This window comes from Astatotilapia calliptera, chromosome 13 (assembly GCF_900246225.1).
Source record: "Astatotilapia calliptera chromosome 13, fAstCal1.2, whole genome shotgun sequence".
Lineage (NCBI taxonomy): Eukaryota > Metazoa > Chordata > Actinopteri > Cichliformes > Cichlidae > Astatotilapia > Astatotilapia calliptera.
The window spans coordinates 17,708,894-17,726,765 of NC_039314.1; the positions used below are offsets into that span (position 1 = coordinate 17,708,894).

The 17,872-nt window shown below is 39.0% G+C and overlaps 2 protein-coding genes across 2 annotated transcripts; both read left to right on the forward strand.

The window, feature by feature from the left end:
* The first annotated feature begins 4,934 nt into the window (after nucleotides 1-4,934).
* On the forward strand, nucleotides 4,935-6,450 carry LOC113035074 (alpha-2A adrenergic receptor-like). Its single transcript, XM_026190346.1, has 2 exons — nucleotides 4,935-5,234; nucleotides 5,427-6,450. Exons 1-2 carry the CDS (start codon nucleotides 5,145-5,147, stop codon nucleotides 6,339-6,341), a joined length of 1,005 nt encoding a protein of 334 aa, XP_026046131.1. The 5' UTR covers nucleotides 4,935-5,144; the 3' UTR covers nucleotides 6,342-6,450.
* A 7,612-nt stretch (nucleotides 6,451-14,062) lies between these two features.
* On the forward strand, nucleotides 14,063-17,647 carry bnip4 (BCL2 interacting protein 4). The gene is made up of 6 exons (XM_026189953.1): nucleotides 14,063-14,224; nucleotides 14,626-14,797; nucleotides 14,943-15,003; nucleotides 15,272-15,378; nucleotides 15,572-15,721; nucleotides 17,146-17,647. The coding sequence occupies exons 1-6, from the start codon at nucleotides 14,182-14,184 to the stop codon at nucleotides 17,180-17,182; spliced, it is 570 nt and encodes a 189-aa protein (XP_026045738.1). The 5' UTR covers nucleotides 14,063-14,181; the 3' UTR covers nucleotides 17,183-17,647.
* The last annotated feature ends 225 nt before the right edge of the window (nucleotides 17,648-17,872 follow it).

Below are 17,872 nucleotides of genomic sequence, written 5' to 3' on the forward strand. Positions count from 1 at the left end.
AGTTTACTCCCCAGTGTACGAGGATACCGCCACCTGCTGACCGAGCGAATAAACCCTATTATAAACTGAATTATCGTCATTACAAACGTGTGTTAAATCTGATTTAGCGATAGTCGAGTGTGTTTATGCTTGTCTGTGAGGAGAGGATTGTTGGAATAGTGATGATGATGTGCGCTATCACTGTCAGTAAACACCTAATCTGGCTGATGAATCTACACGTGAGATATTACAAAGTCTGCATTATTAACTCTGTAATTAGGCGCCATTCTTCTTATTTTACGGCGCTGTTGCTCAATCGGGGGACGCTCTCTGTTGAGGAGAAAAGCATGAATTTCTTTGTATACGGATTATCCATTGTTTAAATGTCCCGGGCAGTCGAAAAGAAGGCAGAGCTGTTGAGAAATGCTAGGAGCTAACTGGGCGCTAACCGCATCATTCAAATATATTGAATGTCGCAAAGAGAGGAAGTGACGTAAGATTTGCGCATGCGGGGTACCGATCGGGTTTCCGGTACGGATCGGGTAGTGACACACCCGAGCCACGACTGCAACGAGGGGTTTGCTAGCAGAAAGACTGTAGCACTTGAGGTGTGTGTGTGTGTGTTTGGTGAGAGTGCGTGTGGGCCCACAATATTAGTTGATTATTTTGTTTCTGTTGAGGTAGATACCTTACCATTGTTTAACAAACTTTATTGATTTTACTTATTTTCTTTTGTGTTGTTAATTAAGCATTCACTAAAGTGGAGTTAACTTTATAATTGACCTGCTTGTGTGTGATTTATTTCCATATAGTGTAGTTTTATTGCATATTTAATACCATAAGCATTAAAAAGGGAGTATCACTAGGAAAGTAACAACAGGAACCCAGGGCCCCTCTCAATAGAACGTGGGAGGGGTGTTACATATATGTACATTATAAGAGTGTATGCATTACTAAATGTGTATATGTATATCTACGTGTGTCAGCAGTCTGATGGCCTGATGGAAAAAGCTGTCTCTCAGTCTGCTGGTTCGGGACCGGATGCTGCAGAACCTCCTTCCCAATGGAAGTAGTCTGAACTGTTTATGGCTGGGGTGACTGGAGTCCTTGATGATCCTCCCCACTTTCCTCAGGCACCGCTTCCTGTAGATGTCCTGGAGGGAGGGAAGCTCATCTCCAATTATCCGTTCAGAGCACCGCACTACTCTCTGGAGCACTGTTGCGCCTTCTTCACTGTTTTGTTTATGTGTCCTGACCATGTAAGATCCTCAGCCAGATGTACACAAAGGAACCGGAAACTGCTCACTCTGTCCACAGCAGCGCCGGAAGTCCCCTATCAACTCCTTTGTTCAGTTCAGTTCAGTTCATTTTTATTTCAAACGCGGTGTGCACACTGTCCGGTCTCATGGTGTTCGCTGTGTTGAATCTAGCGTAGAATACGTTTAGATCCTCACACAGAGAGGCCGTGGTTTGCGGTATGCTGGTTTTCCCTCTAAAGTCTGTGATTGTGTTTAGTCCCTGCCACATACTACGAGGGTCGTTTTATTCTCATTTTTATTCTAATTGAATTGCTAAAAAAAAGACACAAAGCACGATCTCCTAAAAATGTTGTGGAAAATATATTATAATTATTATATTATCATTTTACTCTAAATTTAATTTAAACTCAAATTTATCTGGTCAGTATCAAAAATTGTGACTGTACATTAGAGCCTTTCCATTCTGGGTTTTTAAGAAAGAGTTCAAAACCAGAGAGAGGAGATGTGTTGTTTTAAGCAGTGATAAGAATGATCAAAATGTCTCTCAGTGTGTCACTTGCAGGTGAAGAGCAAACCTGGATCAATTTTCCATGTGCAGCAGTTGGAAGAAAATTATAGGTTAACACCGTTAGAAACACTCAGGCTGAGTTTTGGCTGAATTGTTTAACAGCTTAACTTCCATGCGTTTGTCACCCTGAGAAAACAAGCTCCAAGAATCTCTCCCTGAAGACAAGAAGTGCAGTTCCAGAACAACGACATGGATATAAAGAGCTCACAGCAGGCCAAGAGATGGCAGTATCCTGAGCAGTGAGAGGTCTACCAGCAGCAGTTGTGCAAAACAGCATCAGCATGGAGATAAAAACCATCATGGATGGATGGATGGATGGATGGAGATATGCGTTTCCAACTAGCTGCAACTTCACTGTGCGTGAAGGGACCTTTGAGAAGACTTTCTGAGTGTGACATTTGACACTTTTGGAGCAAAATGGCAAGATGAGACAGTGGAAAACACAGGACAAAGCTGGAAGAGAACTGACTGCCACTGGTCTGACAATGAGTGGGGAGAGGAGTCCATAGTGGGGCAGGAGGATGCATGGAGGAAGGCTGTTTTAGTGTGGGAAACTGAAATTTGGGTTTAGGAAACTGGGAAGAAAAAACGACTGCCTTGCGTGGAGAATTGAAAAGTGTCTGGAGCACTGCAAAGAGGAGAGCAGGCCTGTACGATTGGAATTGAAAGCGCTACACAACACTTCGTCGGGAAACGATTGCAAGTGAGCTTCTCCACATTAAATGGGCTCTGGAAAAAGCCACTCATTTGGGACACAAAAGGTTCAGCGAGGTAATCCAGTCTAAATTCTTCTTTTTCTTTTTTTTGAAATGGCATCATATTGCTGGCACTAGAAACTTAATGTGACATGAGAGGTTCTGCTATCAGCAATTAAAAGAAAAAAAGGGGAACTGACTGGACTGACAAAAGCTTGACTGACTTGACACCAATGTGCAAGATTGCACCTCCACCCAGACAGTGACAATAGGGTGGATGTATGTATGTATGTTTCTTTTTCACAGGAGCAGAACTGTGACAGCAACATCCTTGGTAAATCCTAGGAACTCTGGGCCATGCCGACTTAACCTTTTAAATGCCACTTTCTGTGTCTTTGTGAATTTATCAGCAGTGTGTTATTCATGACCTTGTATTGCTTGCAATGCAGAGGTCACTGTGAGAAAGTGTGCATACAGATGCGCAGAGGAAGATCAGGGTTGGAATTAGGACTCTGTAAATGGCACAGACACCAGGAGCCATGACCGTGACTGGGGAATGACTGACAACAAAATGCTGTTTCACTCTGCCATGCATACTTTGATATTCTGGAGAGGGCCTTTCCTCTGTATCATTGTTGTTTCCATTTGCATGTGAGAGCTTAGATTGTGAGCATGATTAAAGATGACCAAAGGGTGGTGAGAGAACAGTGAAGTGAGGATACACAGTGTGAAACTCCTTTAAGTGTACAATAATGTTGATGTGATATACAGAATGTCAGGAAAGAAATTCTGTTATTAATGTGATTCTTAAGGTTTGATTTAAGAATCAAAGGGTGGGATTGTATACGAATTTCGTTTATTTATGTGTTAATCACATTATTTTTATTGTATAATGCCTTGGTGCCACTGAAATTTAGCATGTCTCACACTCGTGCAGTTAGACAGGGAGTGGGGGTCTGGAAAGGAAGTTGGGGGAAGCAGACAACTCCACGGGAAGAGTCTTTTGTCCCCTGTGGACTGTGGGAGGTAGCAAGGGAGTGTGAACCTTAAGGTGTGAAACAGCTGTGTACTGCCTTTTGTTCCTGAAGAAGGAGAGAGCAGTGGCTGACCGTCTGCCCCGCGATGATGCAGGCTCTCCACCAAGCTTGGTTTTCTATTCTTTGTGTTGATTAAAGAATGTTAGCTACCACTCACCGCTTGTCTGCAGGCTTTATTTAAATGGAAAAACTTCCACAACACCCCTCAACATTCAAACACATTTTAAATGTCTTCCTGAAAGCCTGACGAGCTAATCTTGAAGACTGCTTAAAGAAGAAAATTTGGAGAAAGTTTATTTTGTGTTGAAGAGCAAAAGTGGTCATACCAAATATTGATTTTCATGCTCTTTAATTTATCTGTTTTTCCTTTAATGTTTTATTTTCATTTATAGCTACATGTTTCATTAAATGTCTGCATCTATTTCCCAAGCAAAACATCAGGAAGTGAGTGATGGCTCAAGACTTATCCATATCACAGGATAAAGAATTTAGCTGACAAACCTGCTTTTTGACATTTAACTATTGAAGCTGTTTAATCCAATCTAATGCCATGAATTACCTTGGGTTTGTGTGCACTTTTGTTTTCGAAAAACATAGCGAACTAAAAGTGAAACAAGTAATGCAGCTTGGTGAGCATGCTTGTGACTTAGTAAAGTAGTGCATACAGGTAGTGGGTAAAACCTGAACATAATCATCACATCAGTGTATCCTACCTGGTACACATAGGTTTAATAATTTATTAGACTGGGCTTGAAAATGTAGTGCTATTAGAAGAAAGTTACAAAAGGTTAAGCATTTAAGCTTTTTTCCTCAGCTCATTCACTCTGATTTTGATATCTTGTCATTATATATTTGAAAAAGAAAAAAAAAAGATTCTATAAGCAGCTTTAATCGTCTCTAACAATCCAGATATTTTTCCTTTAAAACATCTCACCATCTGTTCATGGAACAGAAATGCAGTACTTTTAATCCATTCTAATTTAATTTAATAGACTACATATATTGTTTCTATAAATCAACAATATTATTATTGTCACGATCAGCCAGTGGTTTCATGGTCTTAGAACAACCCCCAATCTCTTGTTAAATGTCCAGTGTGAGATGAGCCCCGCCCATTCCAGCATCACAGATCCCCAGCGTCAGATAAGCCTATATAAAAGATGAGCTCCTCTTCAGCAGCACTAGACGAAAAGATCTGCCTGCAATATAAGTCTGTTTTACAAAACCTTCCAGGGGATTTAGCAGAAGCTTTTATTCTTGAAGGTTAGTGGATAAAGATTTTTTTTTAGTACTCTTAAAACTATCTTATGTGAAAAACAGGGAATAAATAGGTTCCCTTTATTTCTTTTACTGCTTGTTTGTCTTTTTAGTTTATATTAAAAAAAAAAACCAATTCTTGCTTTTTTTGGTCTCTATTTTTTAATTGACGAAGAGAAAAGAAGAATAGATATCTTTGAAGGAAACTCTTCCAGTGAACAAAATGAAAAGCCTCAACTCTGTGCCGTGTTCTTGAATGGATGCAATTAATAGACTGCTGGAGCACAGCTTCCAAGCCTCCTGACAGAGCCCCGTTCAGACCATACCATCGACACCACAGCTCACTCTGATGGGTTGTTTTATCTTCAACAGTGGAAATGTGACTTTGCCTGGGAGGAACCCTTATACTGTGCAGACCTCTGTGCCTCTAACAATCCTGGTGGGTATCCTTATCCTGCTAACACTGTTTGGTAATGTCATGGTAGTAATTGCTGTGATGACAAGCCGTGTCCTGAGAGCACCTCAGAACTTATTTTTAGTCTCTCTAGCATGTGCAGACATCCTGGTTGCCACTTTAGTGATGCCATTCTCTTTAGCGAATGAACTAATGGGTTATTGGTTCTTTGGGAAGGTATGGTGTGGAATCTACCTGGCTTTGGATGTTCTTTTCTGCACATCATCCATTGTTCATCTGTGTGCAATAAGCCTGGACAGATACTGGTCTGTCACACAAGCCATTGAGTATAACCTGAGAAGGACACCACTCAGGATTAAAGGCAAAGTCTGCTTAGTTTGGATACTGGCAGCTCTCATTTCATTTCCTCCGCTTATCACAGCGAAAAAGGACAAAACAGACAGTCTTGAATGTGACATTAATGGTGAGAAATGGTACATCATATTCTCCAGTTGTGCCTCCTTCTTTGTACCCTGTGTCATTATGATTACGGTGTATGTTAGAATCTACCAGATTGCCAAGAAAAGAACAAGAGCCCCACCTGGAGAAAGGCAAAGACACAATGGGAACTCAGAAGACCCAAAGTTCGGTTTGGACACGCTGGAGAGAAAAGACAGAGAACAGAGGGAGGTGAGAGGAGAAGACGGTAAAGAGGCTAATGAGCTTGATGTGGAGGAAGAACCCTCCTCTTCCGATGGGAATGAAACAATCCTATGTTCACTTACAAAGAAGAAGGCTATGAAAACAGCAAAAGTGACTCAGGTGAATCCCGGAGAAAGCGCTTCAAAACCACAGCCGGAGTCCCGCGAGAGAGGGAGAAGGTGGAAAGGAAGGCAGTACAGAGAGAGGCGCTTTACATTTGTTCTGGCTGTAGTCATGGGAGTGTTTGTTCTCTGCTGGTTCCCCTTTTTTTTCACGTACACGCTCACCGCTGTGTGTGACAAGTGCTGTGTGCCAGAGACCCTGTTCAAAATGTTCTTCTGGTTAGGTTACTGCAATAGCTCACTAAACCCCGTCATATACACTGTATTCAATAATGACTTCAGGAAATCTTTTAAAAAGATCCTTTGTAAAAGGGACAGAAGAGTGTAATAAATACTTTTATGCATTCATTTCGAACACTAAAGGGCGTTTGGTCATACATTTATCTGTAATTGTAACCTTTGAAAATATTAGACAATATTGAATATTTGAAAAAGAAAAGGGCATTTTTTCTGTTATATATTAATGTTTTATTGATACTAAGTGTTAGTTTTTGCGATATTAAATCATACTTAAATCCATGATGTGCATTTGCTACACAGCTCGTATTATATTTGGACAACCTGTGAGTTAAAGCTTTGATATTGTGAAGTTGTATCAATGTTGATGATGCACATTTTCTACGTGTGTATGCTGGTATACAGTATTTAAACTGATATCCTGTGTTTGTTTTTAGCTTCAAAGATAATAGCTTGTAGAAGACAGCAGAAGCATATTGCAACAGAGTCTGCTCAACATATGCAAAATTGTCCATGTTGGTAATACAAAGGCAGACATTTGGCTTAGACATTACCACAATAAACATGCCACGGCTTCATCAACGTGACTGTTCATGGAGTAGCTGAAGAAAATGATTACTAGTGAAAATTATACATTACTGTAAATCCACAAGAATGTCAAAGGAGTCTAAATAAGCATATAAGTATTATGTTTGAACCTTAGTGATGCGCTCACAGCAGGCTGAAGGAATGCCACATCGATGCACATAAGCTTCTCTGTCTATGCCAATTGAATTAAAAACATAAACACATTTAAGAAATGTAGATAACTGTAAATGCTACAATATTGCCAATAAAAAAATGCATACTTTGTATAGTGCAATCAATAGCAGGAAGTCATAATAACAAGTTGCACCCAAAGGACGCTATCCCCATAGCACCAACTATTCTCAAACAACAAATGCATGAACAAGACAATTATATGAAGAGAAAATGATGCCTTGGAGGTACGGGTGGCAAAACAATATCTAATTCAGTTCATTGTGAATTATAGTCCTTCATATCAGGATATCATTAAATCCTTCCCCTGAGTCAAACAGAAGTCATGGAGCAATAGAAATATGATTGGCTCCTGCAAACACTGTGAAGTTAATATCCACACATGCTTATCAATGCGTTGTTATCCTACTTGGTGTGTTATCACCATTCATTGTCTTGTCGCTATTTAACCACACTTTTCAGAACAGTAAAACCTTTATTTATAGTTCTAATTCCAAGCCACTATCAGCCTGTGAACCTGACATAAAGTAAATAAGCCATCCATAATTGTTTTAACTTAGCAAACATTTCCACCCCCAGCCACCTCTCATACAACAGAGTGATTCCCATGGCTTGTTCTTTGGGACTCTGGTGTTTTGAGATTCCTGTGGTACACATGTGTGGGTTCAGCCATGTCTCAAAGTCTTAAAATACAGCATCCATTAGGAATGGCAAACTATCGACCTGACTGTCGAATGTTCCCACGAACAATTTGTCAAAAGGAATAAAATAAAAATACACTGTAATGGAAGCTTTGTGGTAATGAGGGTTTATTCGATATAAATCATAATTTCTAAAGGGTCTGCTATAACAGCCCTAATAAGAATAGATTATCTTTTGAAACATTTTGACAGGTATCTGCTTGTATTAGTAATACAAATAAACATAAAAAACTATTTAGTACTATAAAGTATTCAAAACAAATATTTCTACTGCTGCACATCAGTATGGTTTGAACGATGAAACTGCAGTGATTGCCGTCTGAATTCATCCTTTAATTAAAATAACAATTCTCCTGGAGTCTGCTGCTATGCTTGAGCAGCAGGATGCATAAATTACATTTTTAACACACTCACCAAGCAACAGAGAAATTAAATGCCAAGAGGCCCATAACATTACTAGGCCAAAAGATTAATGCAAAAGTAGAAGTCGTGAAGTATAACAAGAGTTATATGTAAATCACAAAAATACAGACAAATGTTGACTGCGTATAATATATCTGGATGTTTTTTCAACGTGCTGTGGGACTGACGGTTGGTTAGATAAATAAGCACTTACATTAGCTAATCTCAGTGTATGCACACAGAAGACCACTTGCACGGTCTGCAGAGAGAATGATTTATTTCCCTCTCTACAGGCCACAGAGCACCGCGATTTATGCATCTGACATCCTTTATAAGCTGCTTCTGGCGAAAGTTCTTACAACTTTCACGCAGCTCTCTGCTCAGCTTCCATCATTTTATTCTAATTTCTCCCCACTTACAACTCAATAAGTGCTCTTTAAAGCTGCTGGCCATGTATCTCAAAGGGGTCTAACTTAGAGACAATTAAAGAGCACTGAGAAAAGTGTGCATCTTGGATAAACAAGGACTGCCAAGGCAGGATTGCACAGAGTCAGAGAAACATCAAGGTCACACTAACAAGTTTAAATCATAGCTGGTGATGAATAGAGTGTTTTTAATTGAATGTTGGGTCATTCATTATGGTTTTGAGCACAATGCATCATGCACACGGGGGCATATAATACTTCCTCCCCCCTGAATTGATAAGGATGCAAGACAATCAAATTAGATTCTCTGGGATGTAAGCAGCAGGAGCCTCCTGTTTAATTTGCCTCATGATCTCACTGTGCTCACATTGCATCCAAAATAAATATTTCAGTCCCTAGTTTTCTGAATGTGTTTAATATTTTTAAGCATAATATTTCTAGCTGTCTAATTATGCAGAAGATGGCTGCATTTTTCTTTGCGAGAAATTATAAAATGATAACCCAACATAGTAGGAGGAAAATCAAAAATATGGACGTTTCTGCAATAGCTTTGCAGCCCAGTGTTTTCTGTTTTCCAAGACTGGTGTAATTAGAGACTATTTTTGATCTCCAGAAGAAAACCCCAGGGAAAAGAGGACCTCAACGAGGAATAAAGACAGCCAAAGTGCATGGATAATGTGAAGTTGAATAAATATTTCAAATATGGCAACAAATCAAAGTTCATTCTTTAGGTCGGCCAGCACAGTCTTTACTAATTCATGCTTTACTTTAATCATATTTACCTCCTGTTTGTATTGAGCTGCAGCAGAAAATCCCTGCTTAATTATTCATCAAAACCATCAGCAAATTCAGTTAATGCGAGTTTATTTCACAGTACCTGATGGTTAGATTGTAGTTACACAAAAGATACCTTATGCAAGTGCTACTTGAATGAGAAATATGAAAGCAGTCCTGCTTTTAACATTTATCTATTCAATTCAATTCAGTTTTATTTATACTGCGCCAAAAAACAACAACAGTTATCTCAAGGTCATTTATATTTTACAACAACACAAATAAAACAGAGAAAACCCCAACAATCATGTGACCCCCTATGAGCAAATGATTTGGCGACAGTGGGAAGTGCTCTTTAACAGGACGAAACCTTCAATAGAACCAGGCTCAAGAAGTGGCCCCTATGTTAGCATTTATCTCTGCATAAATGCTAAAAGCAGAGTATAGGTGAACACTTACTGCCAACACAATATGATGAGTAGAACTGTAGTTATACAGCAGTTTGTAAATGAGTCACATTTTTTGGGTCAACTCTTTGTCTTTCTTGGATAATAAAGGGCAACTTATTTTATTTTATGAACAACATGTGCTTGAAAGTACACTCTGAAGGAACTCTTTGGGTATGAGTGCGTGTGTGTGAGAGAGGATAAGAAGGGCAAATTGATGGAAAAGGTGAAAGAGTGAGCTTTTTAGGTCCTATTGTTCTGACAAATTTGTGACCTCATAAATGAGAAATAATTTAATAAAAGTCTGAGTCTGAAAACAAGTTTGATTCTTTTTGTCAAGTCAAGCTGCTCTGCCTGCTGGGAAAGTGCCATCACCGTCTGCAGCACACCTTCATTGATACCGAGTGTAGCTCTTGCAAATTTCCTACTCCGGACATCATAATTCTTCCTGAGGCATCTTGTCCTGTCTGTAGTATTGATTGTATTCAATCCTTGTCTTCCGCCAGCACCATCATATGCTCCCGGATGATGTCATCAAACACACCCACAAACATATAAGTGAACTATGCAAACACCAACTCCCGATCAAGCTTGCAATAATTTCTGTCCTCATCACTCAGACACCCAACAATTAATCTCTGAATATGCTTCCAGTTACCATACACCAATACACTGGCATAACAAGGTGGATAGATGTGTGGCTGTATAGGCAAAGTCTCAGTCTCTACCTCATCTCTTTTTAAAAGGCTCTAAGACGACGAAGCAAACTGGCCACTTTATTACTTACACCTTACCAGTACTTGACTGGAGCCCCTTTTTGCCTTAAATCATTGTGGCACAGATTCAGCAAGGTGTTGTAAAGATTCCTCAGAATATTTGAGTTAATTTTGAAATTAGAGCATTGGGCAGTTGCTACAAATTTGCTAACTGGACATCCATGCTACAAATTTCCCACATAATTTCCGCCACATCCTAAAGCCACTCTTTTGGAGATCTGGTGACAGCGGAGGCCATTTGAGCAGTGTAAACAAATTGTCATGTTCAGGAAACCAGTCTAAGATGATATGAGCATTGTGACATGATGCATTATCCTGTTGGAAGCAGTCATTAGAAAATGAATGCACTGTGGTCATAAAGTGATGGACATTGTCACAAACAATACGCAGATATTCCTTGGTGTCACTGACAAGGCATTTTCACTCAGAAAACTAAAGCTCACTGGGAATTTTCTCTTTCAGACAATTCTCTGTGACCCTTAGAGATGGTTGTGTTGGAAAATCCCAGGAGATCAACCTGTTTCTGAAACACTCAGCTCAGCCGTCTTGCAACTTTCTCTGTTCAGTGTCACTTAAATCACCCTTCTTCCCCATCCTGATGCTTGGTTTAAGTTTAAGAGTTGCTTGATTTGCTACCTAGATAAAGAGCCATTGAGCGGGTGCACCTAATTGTTTAGTCTAAGTACCGGTAAGTAATTTAGTATAAATTACAGTATCTAATTGTGAAATAAAAACATGACAACATGCAGACAGAATGATGGCAATATCAGACAATAAAAATAATTGCCAAGGATCTCACGTAATATTTGAAGATTAGGTCCAAGTTAAATCCAGTTAAATATTAATGTCATTTACTAAAAATATTTTAAAGATAAAGCAAGAATAAAGCAAAATTTAATTCCAATTAGCTGAAATGTTTTTCCAGATGCTTTTCTCAAAATGTAACATTTATATGAAAAATAATGAATCTCTTCAACAGGATGTTGGAGTGGTCCATGCCTCGTCCAGTTATGAAGAGCTGCTTTAATCTGTCTAAAAAGAACATCATTGCTTTACTTTGACTGCTGCATAACAACACATTTGTAGTAAGTTATTACCACTGCAGTAATTTGTTAATACCATGTGACGTGGAATCAAATGAGCTAGTCTACTGGTCCCAGAGTAACTCCTGAGGATATTGAGATGAATTTCATTCTCATTTCTCAAGCTTGGAAAAATCTAGACTGTACACTAAATATCTCTTAGATTCCAGAAAAGGTAAGGCATTGTGTTGAAGTATGTTTGGGAATTTTTAATATATATATATACAAAATAACAAACAAAAAACAGTTAGAGTGGTGTTAGACGCAGCTGAACTCTTATGCTAACTAAGTAGCTAGCTAAATGCTGTGCGTAATGTAGGTATTTGGCTACAGCCTAAGATTTATAATGGGATATTTGTAAGTGCAAATCTGATACGAATGGATAAAGAAAATTATAGTTTCAGTCTGTAAAAAGCATGCATGGCTAACTCAATGAAAAAGCTTGTCTGTTTTGTTGTTGTTGTTGTTGTTGTTTTTTTCAATTAAAGGATAACATAATATGCTATCTATATTAGATGCAATAGTTTTATTAATGTTTATAAATGTTTGCAATGCAAAGTATTGATTACAGAAAACTGTCTGGATAGTTTACATGGCAAAATTAGAAAAAAATGAACACACATTTATTTATTTATTTATTTATATGAAGTACAGTGTCTCACATTTTCAGGTCTCTTTAGTCTCTGAAAACGTTGCTTTGGCTTGTACAGCCTTAGAGTCTAATACAGTGTCTGTGGCCTGCAGTGTTGATAGCTGCTCTCCTTGATGGCAACAGTGGATCTCACAGGTACGTCTACAATAAACAGTTGTGTAGAGACTGTCTATTGGCTTGCAACCTGAGTGGAACGATGTGTTCCCTGTTTTTGTGCCACCAGGTATTATTGTTCATGCACTAGTGATAGGTTTTCTTATACCACAATTTATTAATACATTTGCAGTCTAGTTAATGCAAACAGGAATTTGGCTTTCTTCTACCCGGAAAGCAGTCCGTCTGATAGAAATGGCAGATTATCTACACAGATTAGTGATAGGTTTCCAGATACAAATTTCTGGTTTAATCGAATACCCAAAATTGGGACTTCCTTCCTCGGCTCTTTTGTGAATATTCCTTATATCTGTCTGTACACATTAGCTGATAAATCCAATTTATGCACTTTAATTTGGAAATATGTTTGAACTGAGTTTGAGGTTTGAGATATTTTTCTGTACTTTTAGCTGACATCTACATCTAGTAGAGCTAAATGTTAAAAAGATAAAAGGTGGAGCATCACGAGCACCACAAACTGAAGCACCACTCACTGCATGCTTTTGCAAACTTCATTTCTCATAAGATATCAACTGTTTGGTAACATTTTTTAACAAAGTATTTTATCCGTGTTTTAAAATGATGTGGTAAACTGTGTAAACCTTTGCCTGCGAGGAAGCAGTACACTACCCATAATAATAAGCCCCCACAGTAATGCAATTTAGGAAGAATAATGAGCCAAACTAATTTCCATGTCCACAAACATAATTGTATTTGCAAGTCCCAAATTTGAGATTACAGATTTGGACTAGCCGGTTGAAGAAATTGTGAACAATACAGTATAATATATGTCTAGCTGTTCCCAAACAGCATGTTGTTATTCAGTTCTTGGTTGAAAGAAAAACTGTACAAACGAGTAAGCATTAATTTAATTAGGTTGCTAGACTATGGAACTGACACATAGTCATGCAAGAGTAAAGATCATTGATTATGAGTTTTACACTATGAAGTTGTGTAACTTTCAAGTTAGAATCTGACAACCTCCTACGAGCAGGTTAGCGACAGTGGGAAGGAAAAACTCCCATTTGGCAGGAACCGGCTGAGGGAGGGGCAGTCATCTGCCACGAGCAGTAGAGGGTGAGGGAAGGGAGACAAAACAAAAGGCATCCTATAGAAGAAAGCCGTAGACTAATTATAAAATGCAGATTGGTGTAGAAACACCTTCTGCAAAGCATGTGACTTTTTGGTGACTTGTAATTTTCCCTTTTGAGTATGGCATTATACCAGATGACCTTCTTCTGACTATAATAAAAAAAGCCTTCACTTCATATACAAAGGGTAAAAGCCAGACTTTAGAAAAGTGCATATCCTGCAGAACAAGTCAAAATGTGGGACATTGTCTGAAGCTGTGGGATGGGGGGGGGGATCTGGTCATCCTAGTTATGGCTGCCCTCTGCAGACAGATGTGTATAACTGCTGCAGTGAAGGTTAAACCAAAAATGTGAGACACAGTCAGCTGACATAAGCACATTTTCTCTGTAGCGCTGCTTGCATAACATTTTCACAAATAACTCGGATACGTGTTTATCGTGGTGGGTCATAAATCGTGTCCTTGTATGCGGCCGTGAACGCGCATGAGCAACACGCAGGGAGAGCGTGGCGCGCGTGCTCTCCTTTCCAAGCCAATCACATTTTAGATAAACACAATGTTGCGTCATTGTTATTGTGGTAGTTGGAGCTCCAGCTGCTTGCAGGCATTTCGCCACCATTTCGCTGATATATAGGCCTTTAAATCTGCGGAGACTGCATTATACCGCTGCAATGTCACTACCGGTGGACGCTTCCTCTGACGAAAGTCTGCAAGGTGAAGTATTTACGTCAAATATATATTTGCCAGTGTTGTTGTTAGCGGTAGACGATAGTTAAACACCACGAGTAAATAACGTCACCTAGCCTGACCACGTGAAAAGCCAGTCGATAGGGGTGTTTGGCTAAATAGCGAGATTGAATCTCAACTCCACATTGATTTATATACCTATAAGACGTGTAGACACAGCTATACAGGGTAGGCCATGGTTCTAGTTAGTTATTAAGGCTAATCTGCAGTGTTGCCACGATGAAAATGCCTTCAAGCTAAAAACAGTCCTCATTTGTTTATTGTTCCTCTATGCGCAGAGACTGCATTCCTATCCTAGCCGAGATTGGCCTGTGATGTAGTACTGGATAACCAGGATTCATGTTTAAAGACTTTGCATTTGATTTAAGGTTCCTGGGTTGAGCTGCATTTCAGTGGGAATGGCTCCCAAAGTGCCAGTCAACAAGGAAGCCAGGAGCAAATTCCCTCATCCAGCCTGGCAGCTGACATGGAGAAAATGTTGCTAGAAGCACAGCACGAATCAGGCAGGAGCAGCTCCAGAGGAAGCTCTCAGTGCAACAGGTTGGTGGGGGTGGGCAGAAGGGGGAAGAGCAGTTCATGTTTGTTGAGCAGTTCCTCTGTTTGTTGAGTAATATGAAGAAGTCGTGAGCTGAGTTTCCCTTATGTGTTTTCTTCTCCTTCTCCTTCTTGTTCTTCTTCACAACAGCCCACGCAGAGCACAGACCCCGCTTCTTCTGTGGAAAGGCTCAGAGGGGAATAGCTCACAGGTACATTAAGCCTTTCTCACAGCAGAAATTTGGACATGTTATAGCAGGCAAGGGAAAGTATTCTTAATTATTAAGGTCGTTCCACTTGAAGAGGTCCTTACTTAACAGCTGAGTCGGGCTTTTCCTGCTTAGACAAGTTGAAAACAATCTGTTTTCTTTATATATAGTTTTATGTTTATGCATTATTCATAACCTTGTTAAAGCTAAATGTATTGTGACATAATTTTATTATTATTATTATTTTAAATTATTTTTTCCCCCCTTTTAGTCAGATGAAGATTTCCAAGAGAGAATACGGGAAGTTGAGAACCTGATGAAGAAAAATGCTGACTGGATCTGGGACTGGTCTAGCCGACCTGAGAACAGTCCACCAAAGTAAGTAGTCATTTCACAATTAGAGATAATCTTTTACCCCAACTATAATTATTACATGCCATGATTTGTAATTGTGATTCATAGAATTTGGAATGATGTCTGTGTGAGCAAAGGTGCTGGTGTGACATTAAACTGGCACTCACTTGATTTTAATGTATTCAGAACAATGAAAAATTAATGTGTCGCTCTGTAGGGAGTTCCTGCTGAAGCACCCTAAGCGCTCAACCTCTCTCAGCATCAGGAAAACCAGCGTCATGAAGAAGGGAGGCTTTCTCTCTTCTGACTTTCTGAAGCTTTTCCTTCCATCATTTATCATTTCCCACATACTCGCTGTTGGCTTAGGGTAAGCAGCATCATTTAATCTTTAACTCAGGCAGTATGCAAAAACTAAAAACACTGTACGGGAACCTCTTGAGTTGCTGCAGAAACTGTTGACCCACTAGACCTGATGTTTTCTATTTTCACATAAATATTGGGATGATTTTACATGCACTTAAAAATGGTATTTGTAAATTAAATAATGACCAATCAATAATCTCTTAACATTTGCAGGATTTGCAGGGTAGAAAAACGACAGTGTCCTCACAACAAAACACTGAAATATATGTAAAAATAAAACAAACATAATGATGTTTAGAACAATGCCTGACTGGATAAACAGCAGTCCTGTTCAGTGTCTGACATTTAATAGGTTTAGGTAAGATACTCCCTGAAGTATATCAACTTCAGAATGACAGAGAATATAATTGTCTTTATTTAGGAGCCTGTGGTTATTATTCTATAGAGCATTATTTCAACACATCTTATTTTGGACTTTTATATTTAAAAAACGACCACATAAACTCACTGGCCACCTCATTAGTTACACCTTAAACAAATTGGTGGAAATGTTCTTCAGAGATTTTGGTCCATATCAGTGATGCTTCGCTGGTATGAAGGGGCCCAAAGTGTGCCAAGAAAATATCCACCATGCCATCACACTGCCACCACCACCAGCCTGAAAACTACAGGGTGGATCTTTCATGTTGTTTATAGCAAATTCTGTTTTATAACAAATGTTTTTCCAATTTCATTTTAATGTCCAGTTTTGATGAGCAAATGCAAATTAGCTGGAGAGGCAGCGCTTCTGCATACCTTGCTTGTAATGAGTTGCTATTTGAGTTACTGTTGCCTCGCCATCAGCTTGAGGCAGTTTGGCCATACTCCTCTGGCATCAATAAGGCATATTCAACCAGAGGACTGCTGTTCAAGTTTCTCTTTTTCAGGCCGTTTTCTGTAAACCCTAGAGATGGCTGTGTTGGAAAATCCTACTTGATCAGCAGAATATGAAACATTTAGATCAGCCTATCTGGCACCAATAGCCATGCCACGTTCAAATTCCTTTGAGTCACCTTCTCCATTCTGTTGCTCGATTTGAAATTCAGCAGGTCATCTGGACCATGTCTGCATGCCTTAAGCTAATCTGATGAACTCAGACTGCAATTCTAAAGTAAAAAAATAAATAAATGTTTGGAAAGTTTGGCTATATTCTATTCAACACAGTGAAAATGGCTTGAAATTAAAAAACGCTGTGGATGAAAAATGGCTCCAGGTAGCCCAGAGGGTTAATGCTTTGAGTTGCTGCCATTGGCTGAAAAGTTGTACCTAATTTGGTGGTCATTGAGTTTGCATTTTACCCGGTTAAAAAACTATTTCAGTAGATACATCTAGTTGTGTTTATGTTTTAAAGCAGCATCTTAATTTCTCTGTTTTCTTCTTTCCTGGTAGGATATATATTGGAAGGCGCCTAACACATCCTAAATAGGATCGTGGCGCTTGGCACTACCACATCAACGTCATGCAACCATCTTGGCATGAAAACGGGACCTTCTAATGATCAAAGGAAATATAGTAGCCATGTGACGTGGTCCTGTTGAATTCAGTGTTCCACATTTCCCACAGCAGTGTGGAGAGTTGAGGGATCAGTTATTGCTGTTTTTTGGGTGTAAAGCTCTGAACACAGCAGTGGCGTTTTCTTTTGATTGAACTCAAATCACTTTTTAAAATAAATAAATAATGCAAGCAGTTTTTTAGAGGAGGCAGATGGCTCAAAGAAATTTAACTTGACTGTTTTATTTGTTTTGGGGAATCTTTAGATTAGTTGATGGCACTTGTTACTGATTGCTTAGTTGTGCAATGATAAATTGTGATTTTCAAAAAAGAACAAACAGCATAGAAATGGCACATGTTCATCATCAAAAAACATTAAAAGTGTGAAACGTATGCATGACCTTAACTGTGTTACAGTTGATTTAATTCACAATGATGCAGAGCAGGCGAACAGCAGATGAACACAATTAAAATTTTATTGAACTTTGGTCAAAATAATAAACAAGTGAATACATTGCCACCATGTTAGGAATCAATGGACAAAGACAATGCATTATGTGTTTGTTTTAATTCATCAGTATATTTTGTGTAGTCAACCTTGATTTCTGCGTTCACAACTACAGAG